Source organism: Leptonychotes weddellii, chromosome 3, assembly GCF_054177405.1.
Source record: "Leptonychotes weddellii isolate Sample4059 chromosome 3, ASM5417740v2, whole genome shotgun sequence".
NCBI lineage: Eukaryota > Metazoa > Chordata > Mammalia > Carnivora > Phocidae > Leptonychotes > Leptonychotes weddellii.
Window position 1 is genome coordinate 103,410,311 of NC_138371.1, and position 21,027 is coordinate 103,431,337.

General features: G+C 39.6%; 1 protein-coding gene across 3 annotated transcripts in view; it reads right to left on the reverse strand.

Annotated features, from left to right (window-relative positions):
- CRYL1 (crystallin lambda 1) overlaps positions 1–21,027 on the reverse strand; it is a 171,525-nt gene that overhangs the window by 84,285 nt on the left and 66,213 nt on the right. For all 3 annotated transcript variants that reach the window (XM_081815413.1, XM_081815412.1, XM_081815411.1), the window contains exon 3: positions 12,987–13,113. In XM_081815413.1, coding sequence (XP_081671539.1) covers positions 12,987–13,113 — 127 coding nt within the window. The remainder of the gene's footprint in view (positions 1–12,986; positions 13,114–21,027) is intronic.

Sequence of the window (21,027 nt, forward strand, 5' to 3'; positions counted from 1 at the left end):
CCCCCCCCTCATGCTCTATCTCATTCTCTCTCTCTCTCAAATAAATAAATAAAATCTTTAAAGAAAAAAAAAATAGTCAATCCAAGGGGCACCTGGGTGGCTCAGTCGGTAAGCGTCTGCCTTCGGCTCAGGTCATGATCCCAGGGTCCTGGGATCAAGCCCCACATTGGGCTCCCTGCTCCGCGGGGAAGCCTGCTTCTCCCTCTCCCACTCTCCTTGCTTGTGTTCCCTCTCTCACTGTGTCTCTCTCTGTCAAATAAATAAAATCTTTAAAAAATAATAATAAAAAAAATAGTCAATCCAAAAAGCAGCTAAATAAAGGGTGGGGAGAAGAACAAAAAACAAATGGAACAAATGGAGGGGAGGGGGGAAGAAAATGGCAGAGTAGGAGGACCCTGGGCTCACCTCATCTCACAAATACAACTAGACAACTATCAAATCTTCCTAAATACCCCAGAAATCAACCCGAAGACTGGTAGAACAAACTCCACAACTAAAGGTAGAGAAGAGGACACATCAAAGAAGGTCGGAAGTGGGGAGCCTGAGTAGTGCAATCAGTTAAGTGTCTGAGTCTTGATTTCTGCTCAGGTCATGATCTCAGGGGTGTGAGATTCAGCCCCACATTGGGCTCTGCACTCAGTGCTGACTCTGCTTGAGATTCTCTCTCCTTCTCCTTCTGCCCCTCCTGCTTATATGCTTGCACTCTCTCTCTCTCTCTTTTTCTCAAAAATAAATAAAACGTCAAAGAAGTTCAGATGTGCGGAGACGGGGTTTAGGGGAGAAATGGATCACATATGCTGCAGAGGGGAGGGAGCCATGGTCACAGAGAAGGGAGAGAGAGAGAGAGAGAGGAGTACACAGGGGAACACACAAGGAGAACATTTCCCCATAGCCATTGGCTTAGAAAGCAAGAGGGGCTGAATTTCATCAGTTCTTGCAACCAGAGGGGCTTAAAGCCTGAAGTTCTAATTGTCAGAGGGCTGGGCTCCAAGAGAGCCTGGAGGTAATGGGGCTGCTCTTGAAGAGGAAGCAGGCAAACAACCCAGGGACATATAGCATGGAAACAGCGATGTGAAGAGCAACTGGGGCACACAGTGGGGAGATTATTTGTTCTTCTCAGAGCGTGCTCCTGAGGGGCAGCATTTACAGAGAGACTTCTCCCCGAACAAAGCAGCTGGCCAGTGCCATTTCCCTCCCCCACCCCTCAGCATAAACACAGAGCCACCTGCAGGAAAAAGGCAGCATGGACGCTGGCTGCCTAACCTGCTTATACCAAGCCCCACGCCTCTGTACTCTGGTGGGAGTGCCCTGCTCAGTCACGTTGCCTCAGTCCCAGTACAGTGGGCCCCTTCCCCAGAAGCACAAACCCATGCCTACACCACATCTCCTGACAAGAGTTTGTAGGGCCTTGGTAGGGTGGAGGTGGTGACAGGTCTCATTTCACAAGCAGACCAGAACACACCGAGTTAAAACTTGCCATATTCAGGCCAGGGACCGAACACTGCCCAGGACAGGTAAGGAGAGCCTCTGCAGATGACTAGCCTGAAGGATAGAGCAGTCAGAACACAACAGCAGAGTGCACACAGCACACACTACAGATACTTGCTGAAGTGCAGGCCCTGGGCACTACATGACCTCTTCTTTATAAGGCCATTACTTTCAGGAGTAGGAGACATGACTGTCTTTTCCAATGTATAGAAGCAGGCAGAGACTTAGACAAAATGAGAAGACAGAGGAATGTATCCTAAATAAAAAAACAATATAAGGCCACAGCCAGAGATCTAAGCAAAACAGATATAAGTAATATGTCCGATGGAGAATTTAAAGCACTGATCATAAGGATACTCACTGGGCTTGAGAAAAAAATGGAAGACAACAGTGAGACCCTTATCACAGAGATAAAAGAGTTAAAAAATAATCATTCAGAAATGAAGAGTGCAATAAATAAGATTGGAAACATGCTTGATGCAATGAACAGCAGGCTGGAAGAAGCAGAGAAATGAATTAATGACCTAGAAGACAAAGTAATGGACAGCAATGAAGCTGAACAAAAGAAAGAAAGAAGAATTATGCAAAATGAGAACAGACTTAGGGAACTCAGTGACTCCATCAAACGTAGTAATATTCGTATTATAGGAGTCCCAGAAGAAGAGAGAGAAAAGAGGACAGAAATTTTATATGAAGAAATAATAGCTGAAAGTGTCCCTAATCTAGGAAAGGAAGCAGATACCCAGATCCAGGAGGCACAGAAAAACCTCAACAAAATCAACAAAAGCAGATCCACACCAAGACATATTATAATTAAACTGACAAAATATAGTGATAAGGAAAAAATTCTCAAAAGCAGAAAGACAAAATAAGACAGTTATTTATAAGGGAAAACCCATAAGCAGATTTTTCAGAGACTCTCCAAGCCGGAAAGAACTAGCAGGATATATTCAGAGTGCTGAGTGAGAAAAATCTGCAGCCAAGAACTCTATCCAGCTAGGCTAACATTCAAAATAGAAGGATAAATAGAGTTTCACAGACAAACAAAAATTAAAGGAGTTCGGGGCGCCTGAATGGCTCAGTCGGTTAGGCGTCTGCCTTCGGCTCAGGTCATGATCCCAGGGCCCTGGGATGGAGCCCCGCATCGGGCTCTCTGCTCGGCGGAGAGCCTGCTTCTCCCTCTGCCTGCCACTCTGCCTATCTGTGCTCTCTCTATCTCTCTGTCAAATAAATAAATAAAATCTTTTAAAAAAAAAATTAAAGGAGTTCATGACCACTAAACCAGCCCTGCAAGAAATACTAAAGGGGACTCAGAGTAGAAAAGAAAGACCAAAAGTGACAGTATAAAGATAGGAAACACAAAAGCAGTAAAAATGAATATTTCTATAAGAAATCAGTCAAGGAACTCACAAAATAAAAGGATGTAAAATATAATAACATATACCTAAAACATGGGGAGGGCAGGAATAAAGAATGGTTTCAAACTTAAACAACCATCAACTTAATATAGACTGCTATATGCAGAAGAGGTTACATACAAACCTAATGGTAATCACAAATTAAGAACTACTAATAAATATGCAAAGAGAAAGAAATCCAAATATATTACTAAAGAAAACCACAAGCCATGAAACAGAGAAAGATAAGAAAGGATCAGAGAAAATCTTCAGAAGCAACCACAAAACAAGTAATAAAATGGCAATAAATACATATCTGTCAATAATTATTCTGAATGGAGGCACCTGGGTGGCTCAGTCATTAAGCATCTGCCTTCGGCTCAGGTCATGATCACAGGGTCCTGGGATAGAGCCCCACGTCGGGCTCCCGGCTCAGCGGGAGGCCTGTTTCTCCCTCTCCCACTCCCCCTGCTTGTGGTTCCCTCTCTTGCTGTGTCTCTCTCTGTCAAATAAATAAATAAAATCTTTTAAAAAAAAAGTTCCCTTTAAAAAATAATTATTATTATTATTCTGAATGTAAATGGACTAAACACTCCAATGAAAAGACACAGGGTATCAGAATGGATTAAAAAAATAAATAAATAAAACAAGACCCATCTATATGCTGCTTACAAGAGACTCATTTTAAACTTAAAGACACCTGCAGATTGAAAATGAGCAAAGAAATATTTATCATGCAAATGGATGTCAAAAGAAAACCAGAGTAGCAATACTTATACCAGACAAACCAGATTTTAAAACACTGTAACAAGAGACAAGGAAGGTCACTATATAATAATAAAGGGGGCAATCCAACAAGAAGATATAACAATTGTAAATATTTTGCACCCAACATGGGAGCACCCAAATACATAAAACAGTTAATAACAAACGTAAAAGAACTAATCTATATTTACAATAGTAATAGGGAACTGTGACACCCCACTCATAGCAATGGACAGATCATCTAAGCAGAAGATCAACAAGGAAACAAGGGCTTTGAATGGCACACTGAAACAGTCAGATTTAACAGATATACTCAGAACATTCCATCTTGAAACATTAGAATATACATTCTTTTCAAGAGCACATGGAATATTCTCCAGAACAGATCACATATTAGGCCACAAAACAGGCCTCAACCAATTCGAGAAGACTGAAGTCACTCCATGTACCTTTTCTGACCACAACACTATGAAACAAGAAATCAACCACAAGAAAAAATCTGGAAAGACCACAAATACATAAAGGTTAAATAACATTCTACTAAACAATGAATGGGCCAATCAGGAAATAAAAGGAGAAGTAAAAAAGTACATGGAAACAAATGAAAATGAAAACAAAAGGATCCAAGACCTCTGGGATGCAGCAAGAGTGGTTCCAAGACAGAAGTATATAGCAACACAGGCCTACCTCAAGAAACAAGAAAAATTTCAAACAACCTAACCTTACACCTAAAGGAGCTAGAAAAAGAACAACAAAGCCTAAACCCAGCAGAAGGAAGGAAATAATAAAGATCAGAGCAGACATAAATGATATAGAAACTAAAAAATCAATAGAACTTATCAATGAAACCAGGAGGTGGTTCTTTGAAAAAAATTAATGTAATTGATAAACCTCTAGCCAGGCTTATCAAAAAGAAAAAAGAAAGGACCCAAATAAATAAAATCACAAATGAAAGAGAAATAACAACCAACACCACAGAAATACAAACAATTATAAGAGATTATTATGAAAAACTATATGCCAACAAATTGGACAATCTATTAGAAATGGATAAATTCCTAGAAACATATAAATCACCAAAACTGAAACAAGAAAAAATAGAAAATTTGAACAACCAGCAAAGAAATTGAGTCAGTAATCAAAAAACTCCCGACAAACAAAACTCCAGGATCAGATGGCTTCACAGGCAAATTCTACCCAACATTTATAGAACAGTTAACACCTATTCTTCTCTAACTAGTCCAAAAAATAGAAAAGGAAGAAAATTTCCAAACTTGTTCTGTGAAGCCAGCATTACCTTGATACCAAAACCAGATAAAGACACCACTAAAAAAGAGAACTACAAGCCAGAGTCTCTGAGGAACATAGATGCAAAAATCCTCAACAAAATACCAGCAAACCAAATCCAACAATACATGAAAAAAATCATTCATGGGGCTCCTGGGTGGCTCAGCAGGCTGCGCATTCACTCTTGATCTCAGCTCAGGTCTTAATCTCAGGATCATGAGTTCAGGCCCTGTGTTGGGCTCCATGTCTATTTAAAAAAAAAAATCATTCACCACAATCAAGTGGGATTTATTCCTGGGTTGCAATGGTGGCTCAATATATGCAAGCCAACCAACACGGTATATCACATTAATAAGAGAAAGGATAAGAACCATATGATCATTTCAAAAGATGCAGAAAAAGCATTTGACAAAGTACAACATCCATTCATGACAAAAATCCTCAACAAAGCAGATTTAGAGGGAACATATCTCAACATAATAAAGGCCACATAGGAAAAACCCACAACTAACAACATCCTAAATGGAGAAAAGCTGAGAGCCTTTTATCTATGGTCAGGAACAAGACAGGGATGTCCACTCTCACCACTTTAATTCAATGTAGTACTGGAAGTCCTAGCCACAGCCATCAGACAACAAAAAGAAATAAAAGGCATGCAAATCAGCAAGGAAGAAGTAAAACTTTCACTATTTGCAGATGACACTCTATATAGAAAACACAGGGGCACCTGGGTGGCTCAGTCGTTAAGCATCTGCCTTCGGTTCGGGTCGTGATCCCAGGGTTCTGGGATGGAGCCCCACATCAGGCTCCCTGCTCCACGAGAGGCCTGCTTCTCCCTCTCCCATCCCCCCTGCTTGTGTTCCCTCTCTCTTGTGTGTCTCTCTCTGTCAAATAAATAAATAAAATCTTAAAAAAAAGAAAACCCAAAGACCACCAAAAAATTGTTAGAACTGATAAATGAATTCAGTAAAGTCACAGGACACACAATCAATAAAAGGTATCTGTTGTGTTTCTATACATCAATAATGAAGCAGCGGAAAGAGAAATTAAGGAATCAATCCCACTCACAACTGCATCAAAAATAGTAAGATACCTAGGAATGAACCTAACTAAAGAGGTGAAAGGTACTCTGAAAACTATAAAACACTGATGACAGAAATTGAAGATGGCACAAAGAAATGGAAAGACATTCTGTGCTCATGGATTGGAAAAACAAACATTGTTAAAATGTCTATACTACCCAAAGCAATCTATACATTTAATGCAATCCCTATCAAAATACCAACTGCATTTTTCACAGAACTAGAACAAACAATCCTAAAATTTGTATGGAACCACAAAAGACCCCTAATAGCCAAAGCAATCTTGAAAAAGAAAAGCAAACCCGGAGGCATCACAATTCTGGAATTCAAGTCATATTACAGAGCTGTAGTAATCAAAACAGTATAGTACTGGCACAAAAACAGACACATAGATCAATGGAAGAGAATAGAAAATGCAGAAATGAATCCATGATTATATGGCCAATTAATCTTCAACAGAGCAGGAAAGAATATCCAATTGGAAAAAGACTGTCTCTTCAATAAACGGTGTTGGGAAAACTGGACAGCCACATGCAAAAGAATGAAACTGGACCATTATCTTTCGCACACATAAACTCAAAATGGATTAAAGACCTAAATGTAAGACCTGAGACCAAAGAAGTCCTTGAAGAAAGCACAGGCAGTGATTTCTCTGACATTGGCCACAGCAACTTTTTTCTAGATATGTCTCCTGAAACAAGGAAACAAAAACAAAAATAGATTTTGGAGACTACATCAAAATAAAAAGTTTTTTTTTTAAGATTTTATTTATTTATTTGAGAAAGAAAGAATGAGAGACAAAGAGCACGAGAGGGAAGAGGGTCAGAGGGAGAAGCAGACTCCCCGCTGAGCAGGGAGCCAGATGTGGGACTCGATCCCGGGACTCCAGGATCATGACCTGAGCCTCACTTAACCAACTGAGCCACCCAGGTGCCCAAAATAAAAAGTTTCTGCACAGCAAAGGAAACAATCAGCAAAACTAAAAGCAACCTAAGAATGGGAGAAGATATTTCCAAATGACATATGTGATAGAGGGTTAGTATCCAAAATCTATAAAGAACTTACAAAACTCAACACCCAAAAAACAAAAAATCCAGTTAAGAAATGGGCAGAAGGGGGCGCCTGGGTGGCTCAGATGGTTAAGCGTCTGCCTTCGGCTCAGGTCATGATCTCAGGGTCCTGGGATCGAGTCCCACATCGGGCTCCCTGCTCCTTGGGAGCCTGCTTCTCCCTCTGCCTTTCTCTCTCGCTCTGTCTCTCATGAATAAAAAAAAAAAAAAAAAAAAAAACTTAAAGAAAAAAAAAGAAATGGGCAGAAGATATGAATAGACATTTTTCCAAAGACATCCAAATGATCAACAGACACATGAAAAGATGCCAATATCACTGGTCATCAGAGAAATACAAATCAAAACTATAATAAGATATCACCTCACATCTGTCAGAATGGCTAAAATCAACAACACAAGAAACAACAGGTATTGGCAAGGATGTCATGAAATGGGAACCCTCTTACACATTTTTTTCTACCTCACATGGAATATTCACCAAAAGAGACCATACGCTGGGTCATAAAACACACCTCAATAAATAAAGAGAATTGAAATCTTGTAAAGTATGTTTTGGGATCATAATGGAATTAGACTAGAAATTAATAACAGAAAGGTATCTGGAAAACTCCTCAGATTTGTATGCTAAACAACCCACTTTTCCTTAATCCATGAGTGAAAGTGGAGGTCATAAGGGAAATCGGGAAATATTTGGAATATTATGGAAAAGGCAAAACTGTAGGGACAAAAAAAACAGATGCCTGTTTGCTTGGGCCTCGGGAAGGGGAGAGGAGACTGATCACAAGGAGAAGGAGGGCATTCTGTGCAGTAATGGAAACGTTCTCAAGTTTGAACATGATAGCGGATGGTGCATCATTACATGCACTTGCCAAAACACATAGAACTGATCACTAAAACTAGTGAATTTTATTATATGTAAACTGTACCTCAATAAACCTGATTTTACAAATTTTTCTTTAAAAAAAGTACATGGAACAGGAAAAATGAAATTCAAATTTCCATGTACACTCCTATATGTTCTCAGTGTTGGCTGCCCCATGTGCCCTTCACTACACGAGCACCCCACACCCACACCCTCATTCTTACTGAAAGGATTATTCTGAGCCTCAGTGAATCAAGACCAAAAGTCCAACAAGCTCCCATCCTTTAAGAAAATATAAATTTAAAAGTGGTGTTAGTGTTTATGAATACTGCGTCCTATAATCACTGACAGTCCTCATCAAAATGACTAGCATCCTCTAAATTTTAAAGGTAAAGTTCAGATGTAAATTCTCCTTATCCACACAGATGATATAATTTTTACTTCCAGATTTCAGCAGTTGTCCTTGATTTTGTATAAGGAAAGTCATTTAAACTCCTTAATTCTATAAGCCATTCCCATGGCTCCTACCAGCTACTTCAATCTCAAGTCTTAAATTCCAGAGATCAGATAAAGGCTCTTTATCACAGCTAATGAGTCTTAATGCTCTTTCAGAGTCAGTCAAAGCTTTAGACAGGCTTTTCAGAATAAACTTATTTTTCCAGCATAGTCGATTTTCTTGCTAGGCAAGATTTGATTACCAAATTGTGCTAAGTTCTAGAAATTCAGGTTTCATTCTTGTATGCTCCCACATTTCAGCAGACAATTAAGGAACTTTCTGATCCATGCTCCCGCCCTCTGGGGTTTGGGTAGAAGACAAATCTACCACAGAGAGTTACACTCACATTTCTGGGGCTTTGATCCTTGGGGACTCAGTAAATCCTACAGTGGGACTTTTGTAGTTGAACAACTGTGTGGCAAGCAACGTAGTTTTGCTTATTTTTTAATTCACAAACTCTGCCCCCTGCTTTTGAACAATTCCCAAAAGTAATGTTAATTTTCTTTTTGTAAGAAAAATGTCTCCAAAAAGCCCAGATTAATTTTTCTACATTGTGAATGTTTCCTTTTATAAACTGGAAAAGAGAATTGTAAGAGCTGATAAAGGTATAGTTAGCAAGAAGTCTATGGGTCATGAGGCCTGGCAGAGTAGACGCCTGACAGATGGCATTTTGGAACTTCAGCTTTAATGTCATTCTTAGATGGAAGGTTCTTTCAGGTTAGATATCACATGATAAACATAACAATTACTTTAAGTCCAAAAATTATACTTCTATCTGATAGAATCTTGGGCAAATCACACAGCAAGAAATGCTCTAAGTTTTAAACAAAAATCATGATACAGAATTCTATTTACCGTATAACGTCAAGTATGTTAGAGAAAGACAGGATATAAATAGGAGAAATGGAAAGAAATACAAATATACCAAGATGTTAAGACATTTTTGGAATAATGGAACTATACAGGATTTTCCTAAATTTTCTTCACTCTTTACTCTTCAAAATATAATTTTAACGTCCTTAGATTATTAGAAACCTAATGTAATTTAACAAACACATGACATATTGTTAGGCAGGTTTTGATTTGGGGGTGTCTATATACTTGTTTGTTTGATAAACATAAGGTGAAATCGATATGCATTAGTTGCAAAATTTGGAAAATCAAATTTGCCCTATGTCATATAAAGAAATGTGTAAACATGCCCGAGAAAATCAGTCAAAGCAATGGACAAAAATGAAATCTCAATTTGTTTTTTTCTCTTACCCGTTTTTCCTTCTGATTAGTTTCACTGTCCTATTGAACACCTTCCTTGGAGGATTCTAATCAGGATGTAGAATGAAACCCAAACTCTTTATTTCTTTAAGAGAACACTTAAATAGAGCTCTTATGTGCCATGCATTACTCCAATCATTTTACAAAGGTTAACTCATTTCATCTAGGTAAGTCTTCAGTTTGGCATTCCAAGCATTCCCCACTTAGCTGCTACTTCCAGCCTTTTCCCACCTGTCCAACTGCCCTGTGACTCAGCCTCGCCATTCTACTCTGCTGCCTCAAACATACTCACAGGCACCTCTCATCCTCTGTTCGTCTCTTTCTGAGACATTGTCCCCACCTTATCCACCAAAATCTACTTGTCAAAGGCCAAAGCAGGCTCAAATCCTACCGTCGTCAAACCTTCCCAAAGCCTCCGGCTCAGATCTGTGCCCCTCTCCATTACTCTTTGTGGGACTAGAGGTACAAGTAATTTCTGAACACCATAATCTCTTACAGGAAATAAAACCTAGTGGAGTTTGCATCGTCTTTTCTATATTCCTCTCCCTACACTGCCTGACTCAGTGTTGTTCTACATAATAGATGCTGCTCAACATGTAAATGTCATGTAAATACATTCAATCTATAAAATAAAGACAGACCTTAAGGAGCAATTTTCAATACTTTGCATAGAACAACATATATTGCCCCAAATCATTTATTATCAAAATTGTATACAAATGGTCACATTATAAAATTACTTATCAATTTTTTAAGCATTTTCTATGTGCCAAGTGCTGTGGCTAAGCATTTTACATGCATTATAACTTAGAATATTCCTCAAAAATTATCCCATAAAAGACTTGCCTTATATTCAAGTCATTATAAAGTTCTATTATGAAGGTATCTTTTTTGAAAAATAATATACTGTTTGGGGAAGACACATTCTTCTGAACTAATTCAATCATGCTAGCATAGAAATCATCTGATAAAATCTATTTTTTCAAATGGGACCAGGAGACAAATTTAACACAGACATTTGAATTATTCCTACGGCATGATTTCACAATTGCTAGTGCTGGGAAATTTGGAAATAAATTTTATAAAGATAATTTTAAAACAAAAAAAGTAACATAGCCAGTTGTTATGTTGAGGAACCACAAGTATAGCACCACAGAGAGAAAAAAACACCTGAACGTTTGAGAATTAGTAGCTGAGGCTGGAGATAAAACTTCTAATGCCATGTCATATGTGGGTTAAAAAAGCTCTGCACAACATCATCTCAGGAAAGCAACAATGACGTGCTCTGGAAAACTCTGCCTAGAAAGGAGACTCAAAAATAGCTCTCTATTGAAGATAAAGACACCAGAGTCAGAGATGACTGTTAAGAGTTTGAACGGAAGTGTTTTGGGGCACCTGGGTGGCTCAGTTGGTTAAGCATCTGACTGGCTCAGGTAACGATGTCAGGGTCCTGGATCGAGCCCCGCGTCGAGCCCCATGTCCTGGCGGTTGCATGGCCTCATCTGGCTCTGCGCCCAGCAGGGAGTCTGCTTGTCCCTCTCCCTCTGCCCCTCCCCTTCTCATGCTCTCTCTCTCACTTTCTCTCTCTCAAACATAGAAATAAAATCTTTAAATTTTTTTAAAAAAGAAGTGTTTTGTGAAATGGGAATGTAAAAATGTTTCAGTAATGTGTTACATATTCCTATTTCAGATCACATCATATATGTAATTGTAATATTTTATTATGTATCATGTAAATATTATATAACAAATTCACCCCAAAAAGAATTTTTTTTTTAATCTTCTTGTTGGAAAAATGGAGGTTTGCCTTCGATGAGGGTGACCTTAGATGTTAGCATGGATGGTTCTCTTCACAACCACCAGTGCACTGGGTATTATGCCCATTATCCAGATGAGGAAGTGGGGCTTAAAAGTTGAGAAACTCACAAGGGCACACAGCTGCTCAGGGCAAAGTCCACTTGACTAAAAGTCTATGCCCTCAACCACCACCTCCACGGCAGGAAACTCCCACAGGTCCTTGCTAATGTCAGGAGCCACAAAATCCAAATTGTTTTTCCTCCTCCAGCAGGATCAGCATAGAAGCATACACTTTCCTTAGAAACAAAATGCATGTGAAGAACCTTCTCTGCTGAGCTCACACTGGCAAGGCTGGAAAGCTTCTGTGCTCCTCAGAAGCGAGGCCCCCGCCAACAGCTGTCAGCAGCACTGCAAGGGTGGAAAGAGATGGCACTGGAAAGCTCCCGAGAGGAGCCCTCTGATCCCTTGTAAGACTCCCCAGTTTTATACAATCTTCACCAAATGAGAGACAGAGATGAAAATACTCAAAAGAGATATGGAATTGACCTATCTTATGTATCCAGTCCTCTTCTTATTTTCTGTTTGACACGTTTGTTAAATGAACTAGAGAAATTTCAGAGCTACAAAGACAGAGAACCTCAATTAACTGTATTTGACCTCAATCTCAGAGCAGCAGCTGACCATAAAACACACTCAGTCTTTTTGGTTTGCTCCCAAATTCTCAGCTAGAATGTCATCACAGAAACAACATGAAATGTGCAACACTGAATCAACAGAAACGTGCAAGCCTCACAACACATGATATCAAGGAGGGGTATGAGGAGTGATGCTTCTTTCAGTTTTAGGTAAATCCGCTTAAATCTTATGGCAGTAAGTGTAACATTTTTAAAAAGACAAATTTATACATCTGGGTTCTTAAATATGGGCAGGAGCTGTCTATAAACAAAGGAGCTCCAGGAGGGACGGGTCCTGACCTGGCAGGCACCATGCTGCGGGCGCAGCCCCCGAAGAGCCTGCCTGCAGCTTTCTCTGCTGTGCAAACAGTGCCCGAGGAGTTCTTCTTTTAAGTACAGTTCTTGGAAAAGTTAAATGCAAATGTTACAAGAAATGAAAGGGTTTATTTCAGATGATTTCTTTTAAGTTTTTACTCAATTATATATGAGAACAAAAATATTAATCTCTCATTCAATAGAAAAATAAAACAAAAGCGTTAGCTGTCCAGAAAACCCTACTTCTGTTCAAAATTCTAACACCTCTGAAAGACAGTATTTAATCAATCACAGTAGTTTGATGAGAGCCCATATAGGAGATGTTTTGAAACAATGCTTCTTATCACATAAAACATAATCCTGACCTTCAGGGTACAAGATGCCCACACCTTGCAACTGCCTTTTATCTCCCCCGCTCTTCCAAGGAGGTTGGAAGACAAGCTCTTCAAGCCCTTGGAAACTAAGCGCAGTATCAACTCACCTGAATGTGCATGGCGCCCTCTGCCGCTGCTTGAATAGTCAAACAACCACTGATGAGTGACCCCTGCTCTTCAGCACTCAGGGAACCTTTCAGAGAACCTGACTGCTCCAGAAACTTCATCTCTTTTCTAGAAAGAAGAGTGACCCTGTGAGTACCTGAAAGCAAACTTAAAAACAAAGGTAAACACGAATCCCTAGGGAAATGCAAATCAAAACCACAATGATATACCTACCACTTCACACCCATCAGGATGAAAAAAATAGAAAGTAAACCAAGAGTTAGTGAGGATGTACAGTATTGGTGAAAATGTAAACGGGGAAGTCACTGTGGCAAACAGTTCAATGGTTTCTCAAAAAGTCAAAAAGAGAACTACCTACCATGATCCAGCAATTCCAATTCTGTTAATACCCACCCCCCAAAATGAAAGCAGATACTCAAACAGATATTTGTGTATTCATGTTCATAGCAGCATTGTTCACAACAGCCAAAAGATGGAAACAACCCAAAAGTCCATACATGGATGAAAACAAATGTGGCACATACATACAATGGAATTCGATAGAATGGAATTCAGCCTTTAAAAGGCAGGAAATTGGGGCACCTGGATGGTTCAGTTGGTTAAGCGTCTGCCTTGGGCTCAGGTCAGGATCTCAGGGTCCTCAGATAGAGCCCTGCATCAGGGGCTCTCTGCTCAGCAGGGAGTCTGCTCCTCCCTCTCTCTGTTCCTCCCCCCTGCTCATGAGCTCTCTCTCCCCCCACTCTCTCAAATAATCTTTTTTTTTAAAAAAGGGAGGAAATTCTGTCACATGCTGCAGCATGGATGAACCTTGAGGACATGACACCAAATGAAATCAGCCAGTCACAAAGAGATAAATACTGTATGATTCCACTTATATGAGGTACCTAGAATAGTCAAATTCATAGAGACAGAAAGTGGAATGGGGGCTGCCAGGGCTGGAGGAGGGTACCTGTGGTTTAATGGGTACAGAGTTTCAGTTTTACAAGATGACCTTTTGGGGATAGATGGTTGTATGACAGTGAGAATGCACTTGATGTCACTAAACTGTATGCTTAAACATTATTAAGATAGTAAATTTGATGTCGTGTGTATTTTACCACAATTAAATTTTTTTCTTTTTGGTTTTTGAAGAGATGAGGCAAGGCCAATAGGAGGTAAGATTGGAAAGCAGTAGTTCTTCACCCACTTCTGTCAATCCCTGGGGAACAGGATTGAAAGAAGGTATCTCATAGTCAGGACCAGGGCCTTCATGGGGCGTCACCCGTGCAAAGAAGGGCCCTCGCTGGGTTTACTGCTCTGCTGTCACGGTCTCAAAATGCTTGATGAATATGGAGCAAAGGGCCCCACGTTTTCATTTGCACTTGGCCTCACAAATTATGTAGTCAGTCCTGCTTATAATTCATGACATATTAAATAAATATAAACACATACAACATATACAAACACACACACACACACAGTTGCCTAAGGAGCAACATTTATGCTTTCCAAAAAATTCTGTGGATTTCTGCCAGTGAGTCAAATATTTTTTACAGCATTTCATGTTCATGGTTTTCATCTTTAGGCTGTCGACATCTTCAGCCGAAGACTACCAGGAACACACCTACAGTAGGACAAGTCAGGTTTGTTACTCACTGCATTGAGGGAGAATGCACAGCAGGGGGAACTGTGGGGTATTAGTAAGAAAGTGTCAGGGAGAACCTGTAGCAGGATTTGAGCTTTGGTTGGGTGATTTGGAAGAGGATCTGAGGGTCTGATTTCACTGCATTGGATGCTGTAGAAAGGGAAGGCAATTTGAACACTGAGTATCTCAATAAACATAAATATTTGGAGGACAGACTAGACTGAAGATAAAGCTGTCATGAGCAAAGAAGTAGCAGTCATTCATTTTAGCCAAGAGAAGGCTGCTCAGTATTTGTGGGTTACACAGTGATCTCATTTTTGTCTATGCTTAGATAAATTTAAAACATGGTCTTGCTTTGTCTCATTCTGTCATGGTCTAAGAGTGACTCTGTCTGATGTGGGTGTTCTTGAGACTGCTTATGTCCAACAAGAGAATGCCATGGCCCAGCCATGAGTGCTGGGCCAGCTCCAGATGTTAGGGGCTGTGCTTTTGTTGTTTTTCGTTTTTTCTCTTTCTTAAAACTATGTATCTTGTATTTTGTTTTAGCTACAAATTGAGGAACAGAAACTTTCTTGCTACTGTTACTGCAAAAAAAAAAAAATACAAAAATATGCTGAAATGCAAACATTATTATACCTAACAAAAAGAAGCTCCATGGCAAAGATAACGAGTCAACAAATGATCACGCAGATTCAAAGTCTTTCCTGCTTCTGAGTCAACAAACATAAAGACACTATTGTAGGTCATCATCACACATGGGATCTGAACCCAAATTTTCTTAAAGGAGAGGGAGAAATCTGAGATTGCTGTCATGTAGATAATTTGGAAGATCTGTAATATATTAACTTAAAAAAAAAAAAAAAAAAACCTACCTTAAAATCAAGCCAGAAAATGGCTACCTTATTTTAGAGGATCCTAAGGACACACATGCAGAAGTTCCTCCTTGGAACAACTCAATGTTGGGAACTGAATACCCCTGACCACTACCCCCAGTGAGCAAGCATTTGAAAAATATTTTTACATATAACACATTCCTTGAAGTAGAGGTTTATAAAGTTACTGAAAATATACAAAACAACGTGTGTTTCTTAGCCAGTTCATCAAGAAGTTCGTATTAGTTGTTTAGAGTATTGTGTGGTATCTTAGCAACAGATTAGAAATTGACTGTAAGTTTGATAACCTAAAATCAAGAAAGAACTGACTTAAATGGCAGAAAATAGATATTTTAAACACCATCGAGGGAAATATAGTAAAAAGAGTTACCAGAAAATGTTGCCCTACCAAGATAAGAAGGAAGAGTGAATGTTTACTTGTCCTAGAGGATCCTGGGATTGAGCACCAGCAGCGACCCTCAACCTCCCTGAACACAGTCCGAGTTCTTCACTCAAATAACCACAGCGAGGAGGGCACCACTCGATCCAAAGATCATTTAATTTTCATTTCATGTTTTGGATCCATTTTTTGAAAATTTTTGGAGTTATATAACTCTGTAAACTCTGTACTAAAAACCATTTACTGTATACTTTAAGAGCCAAATATATGCTATATATATATCAATAAAGCTGTTGTATGTTTCTTGTTGCTTTTGTAACAAATTACCACAAACTCAATGGATTAAACAATACAAATTTATTATCTTACAGTTCCAGGGGTCAGAAATCTCAAGTAGACTGACATCAAAGTATCAGCAAGGCTGCATTCCCTCTGGAGGCTCTAGAGGCAAATCTGCTCATTGCCTCTTCTAGCGCCTACAGCTCCCCCCTCACCATTTTCCTTGGCTTCACGGTCCTCTTCCGTTTCATAGCCTGCAATTTCATCACTCCAACCTCTGCAATCTCCATCACACCTCCTTCTTTGGCTCTCCTCATTCTCTCCCCCTGATAAGGACCCTTGTAATTACATGGAGCCAATATGGATAATCTCCCATATTCATATTCTCAACTTAATCATATCTGGTCTCTATTGCCATGTAAGGTAACATATTCCCAGGTCCCGGGGATTAGGGCATGCACATCTTTGGGGGAGTCATTGTTCTACCTACTACACTTACATCAAAAAAAAAAACAACTTTTAGAATAGACTATGTGATGTATGTAGAATTCCTGTAAAATTACTGTCCAAAATTGTGCTTACAGAACAGAGAGGACTTATCTATTAAAGCTGCCTCAAATCAGATAATTAGGTTATGTTTGGCTCTTTGTACTTCGCAGATAATTTTCCACCATATTCTGAATTCCACTAGCTGTTGAAAAGTTTGTTGTCAATTTGTAATTCTTTTATGGGTAGTCTGTCTTTTCTCTCTCTACTTTTAAGACTTTTCTTATGTCCCTTGGTGTTTTGTAGTATCCCTGTGATGCATGTAGATACAGATATCCTTTTTATTTACCCTGCTTAGGACACTTTGTTCTTCCAGAATATGAGGATCTGTGTCTTCAACTGAAATGAAATCTCGCTTCTTGTATCTTCATAAATTCTTCCTCCCTATTCTCTCTAAATCTTTCAGACCTCGAATTAGATATATGTTAGGCATCCTCTCTGTATCATTCATATTTCTTAACTACTTTTTCACATTTCCCATCTCTTTATCTCCTGAATTCCATGCTAAATAATATCTTCAGATCCGACTTCCAGTTTACTATGGTCATAAAACCTTGTCTCTGACGTGTTTGGGGATTTTTAGTTGTGAGCAGATGTTCACTGAACTCTGTCTGTGGGAATCCTGTGAGCCTCTGATTTAAGGTACATTATTCTGGAGACGATGTCTATCTTCCTGCTGACAGGCACTGCAGACATTACTAACCAAGGGACCGATTTGAATTCTTGGATTAGAGTTTATAAGACCACACAGTAATATGAATTTGGGTTCCAAAACTCTTAGAGAGCTGGTTTGTGGTTATAAATTCTCAGAGAAACTCCTTCTCCCCACCACCCAGAACCAAGGCCGAGACAGACAAGCCCCCACATACAGACTAGATTTTTTCCTACTACTCCTTTCACCAACAATGTCACGCTCTGAATACTAGCTTCACTTGGGGGTCTCCAATTTGACCCCCCATCTTGCACAGACTAAGGTTTGCTGTTAGAACCAAAGCAAGATTGGCAATTATCTTAGAGCAGCTGTGACGTTCACATATCTCTTAGGATCTGTGCTCCCAAATTTGGCCTCTCAGAGTTTCCATTACTTTCTTGCCAGATCAGTTATACATTATAAACTATACATTTACTCAATCCTTTTAAGTATTTTGAAGTGGAAAGGTCTTTCAGGATACTTATTTTGCCATATTGCCAGAAACTAAACTCTAGACTATTTCTTTAAAATCTAATATTCTTAGATATTATGTGCACTTCATATTTCATGATAAAAGAGAAATACTGACCATATCCATTTCAGTAATAAGTTATTCAATGTGAATATGATCTCTACTAGGCACATGAATTTATAACACACAATTGCTAATTGATTACATCATGGTTCTTGTTCATATGTGTAGCAAAGAAAAATAATACTGGTTTTTAGAGTTACCACTGGTAAGGCCTTACTCTTCTGTTTTCCAGCTTTGCCCACTTGAAAAAATACACATATGTATTATTTATATATACTATTGCATTATATAAATATTACATATATTTACACATATAAATAATACCTAAATCCACCTGAAGCCAATAAACTTAGCCTTAAAAACAACAATATATTTCTGAAATGCATCAAAACACAAAGAATGGTTCTTTTTTAATTTAATTTAGCTTATTCACTCTGATGCTTTAGAAATCAAGGCCCACATTGGTTACAAACTCACTCCAGGACAAAAAGTGTTAGCCACGTGTGGGATGGAAACCAGTTTCTGACTCCTTCCCTTAAACAAGTGAATAGAAACCTCTTCCTTTTCCTCACTCTTCCTACTAAACCATGATGGTTCTGCCATTAAAAAAAAAAAAATCCTGGGCGCCTGGGTGGCTCAGTTGGTTAAGCGACTGCCTTCGGCTCAGGTCATGATCCCGGAGTCCTGGGATCAAGTCCCGCATCAGGCTCCCTGCTCAGCGAGGAGCCTGCTTCTCCCTCTGACCCTCCCCCCTCTCATGTACTCTCTCTCTCTCTCTCTCATTCTCGCTCTCTCAAGTAAATAAATCTTAAAAAAAAAAAAAAAAAATCCTGTCTGGTGGGACTTATTTACAGGGCTAATTGGCACAATTTATTGGCTTAAAATCTGAAGATTCAAGGTAGCCAATTTACTGGAGAAAACAGAGAGGAGTCTGCATGCACTCCCTCCCTCCTGAATGTTGCTAACACCGGAGTCCCAGCCTGTTGAGCTTGAACTTAGACTACAGGGTTCCTGGTTCCCATCCGGTTAGCCCTGGTGTACCTAACAAAACTACCAAATCCTTCCAGGATTTCATTACCAACAGAGTTCAGCCCACGGGGAGCCTGTGCCACGTGGTACATGGCCCATCAATTAGCTCATCCCTCATGGCAGTTTGAAATGAAGACCCTCAAAGTGGGTTGGCCAAGGGTACATGGAGCCATAGGCGTAGGCCCAGTGGTAGAGTCACTGCAATTGTGGGCTTTAGAAAGGCAGGACCTCAGGGCGCCTGGGTGGCTCAGTTGGTTAAGCGACTGCCTTCGGCTCAGGTCATGATCCTGGAGTCCCGGGATCGAGTCCCACGTCGGGCTCCCTGCTCAGCAGGGAGTCTGCCTCTCTCTCTGACCCTCCCCCCTCTCATGCTCTCTATCTCATTCTCTCTCTCAAATAAATAAATAAAATCTTAAAAAAAAAAGGCAGGACCTCAGACAAGGACCTGCTATGCAACCATCCTCCCCAGAACTGCTGAAAGTTACCAGAGCTGTTGTCTGACTATCAGAAGCTCAGATGTCGCCTGAACAATGTCCGGCTTCTGCAACAGTGATGTAGCTGCAGGGGTAGCTTCCAGGGTCCCTTGCTTCCTTGAAGAGCCTCACAATACATCCCCACTGACCGATGTAATCTAGGTACCTCTATACTTGTAACCCGAAAGGGCCTAGCACCTACTTTGTTCAGAAATTAGATGGAACTATTGGCTGAAGGAAATTATCACATATCTAAACTGCTTGGTTTTAAACTATATGATTTATATAAATTAGACCTGTAGCAATGGCTAAGCCTAGGGACCAATAACCCTGATAAATGTTAACTACGTTGCCCATAAATATAACCAGAATAAAAATGTTCATATCTCTGAAGGACTGTTTATAGCTACCAAACAAAAAATCATTTCTGTTCAATTAAATATATTTGCTATTAAATAGAAACAAGTGAGAAACATAATATGGTGCCCCTGTTCCCTTTCTGGAAAGACTTTGTTTTCGTAACTTATTTTTAAAAGTAAAAAAAGAAAAAGTACTAAGAAAAACAAACATCCCCATATTTCTACTGAGAACTAACCACCACCAATCTTGACATATGTGCTTCTTGTCATTTTTTAAATAAGCAAAACATTAAAGTTCTTTTAACCGCCAACCTCACAGAACTATTTTCTACTGAATTCAGAGAGGGTTTTTAAATGCCAAAGCCTGAAAACACAATAATTACCCACTTCATCCTTGAGAGAATTATGTTTGAGTGCCTAATGTGCTCAAAGCACCTGCTTTAAGCTGCAGTAAGCCAAAGCAAACTTTTAGCCTTTCTTCCCAATGTAGTGAGTCGGATTAGAACAAACAGATGGGACGACAAAAGAGGCTCTTGTTTCTTCGATGAGCTGCTGTTCTATGGACTTCCCAGGGATTGTCCCTATGGAGAAAGAAAGGAAAAAGAGACAGAAGGTAGTAGTCAGAATAACCACACCAATGGTCTCATGCAGATTAGACTCAGGGTGAAGAATCTATATAAGCAATTTGGCCTCGAGGCCCTTTCTGCCCCTGGAAAAGACATGGGCATGAGGGGAGAGACCCGGTCATACATTAACCCACTGGACCACTGCATAGCTGCAAACTCCAGAACCCTGCTGTGCAGGGATCCCAAGAGAAAACCATATGAAACGTTTGGAGGAGTTTTCAGACATACTCAGATAATCCCTCATGTTCTCTTCAAGTTCAATAACTATGCCCGTAAATCAAAACCAGCCATTTGGCAATGTTTTATCCCAATTAGATCAGTTCCAATATTTTTCATTAAGTATTTTGGAAGAACATAACACATAAATACCTGGAAAAGAAAGGGCTCTCGGTAGGGTTTTCAGCAGCCTCAGATATGCCACAATGTTGCAGCCTACACTATTTAAGAGGCACGCATTCAAAGCACATTAGTAAGTGCTGCAGCATACCAGTTCTACCTCTAGAGGTCAGCCTAGCACTAGAAGTCAAAATATTTCCAGCCTAACTTCAGTGAATTTATATTTTTATTTAAAATTGGAGAAAAGGAAAT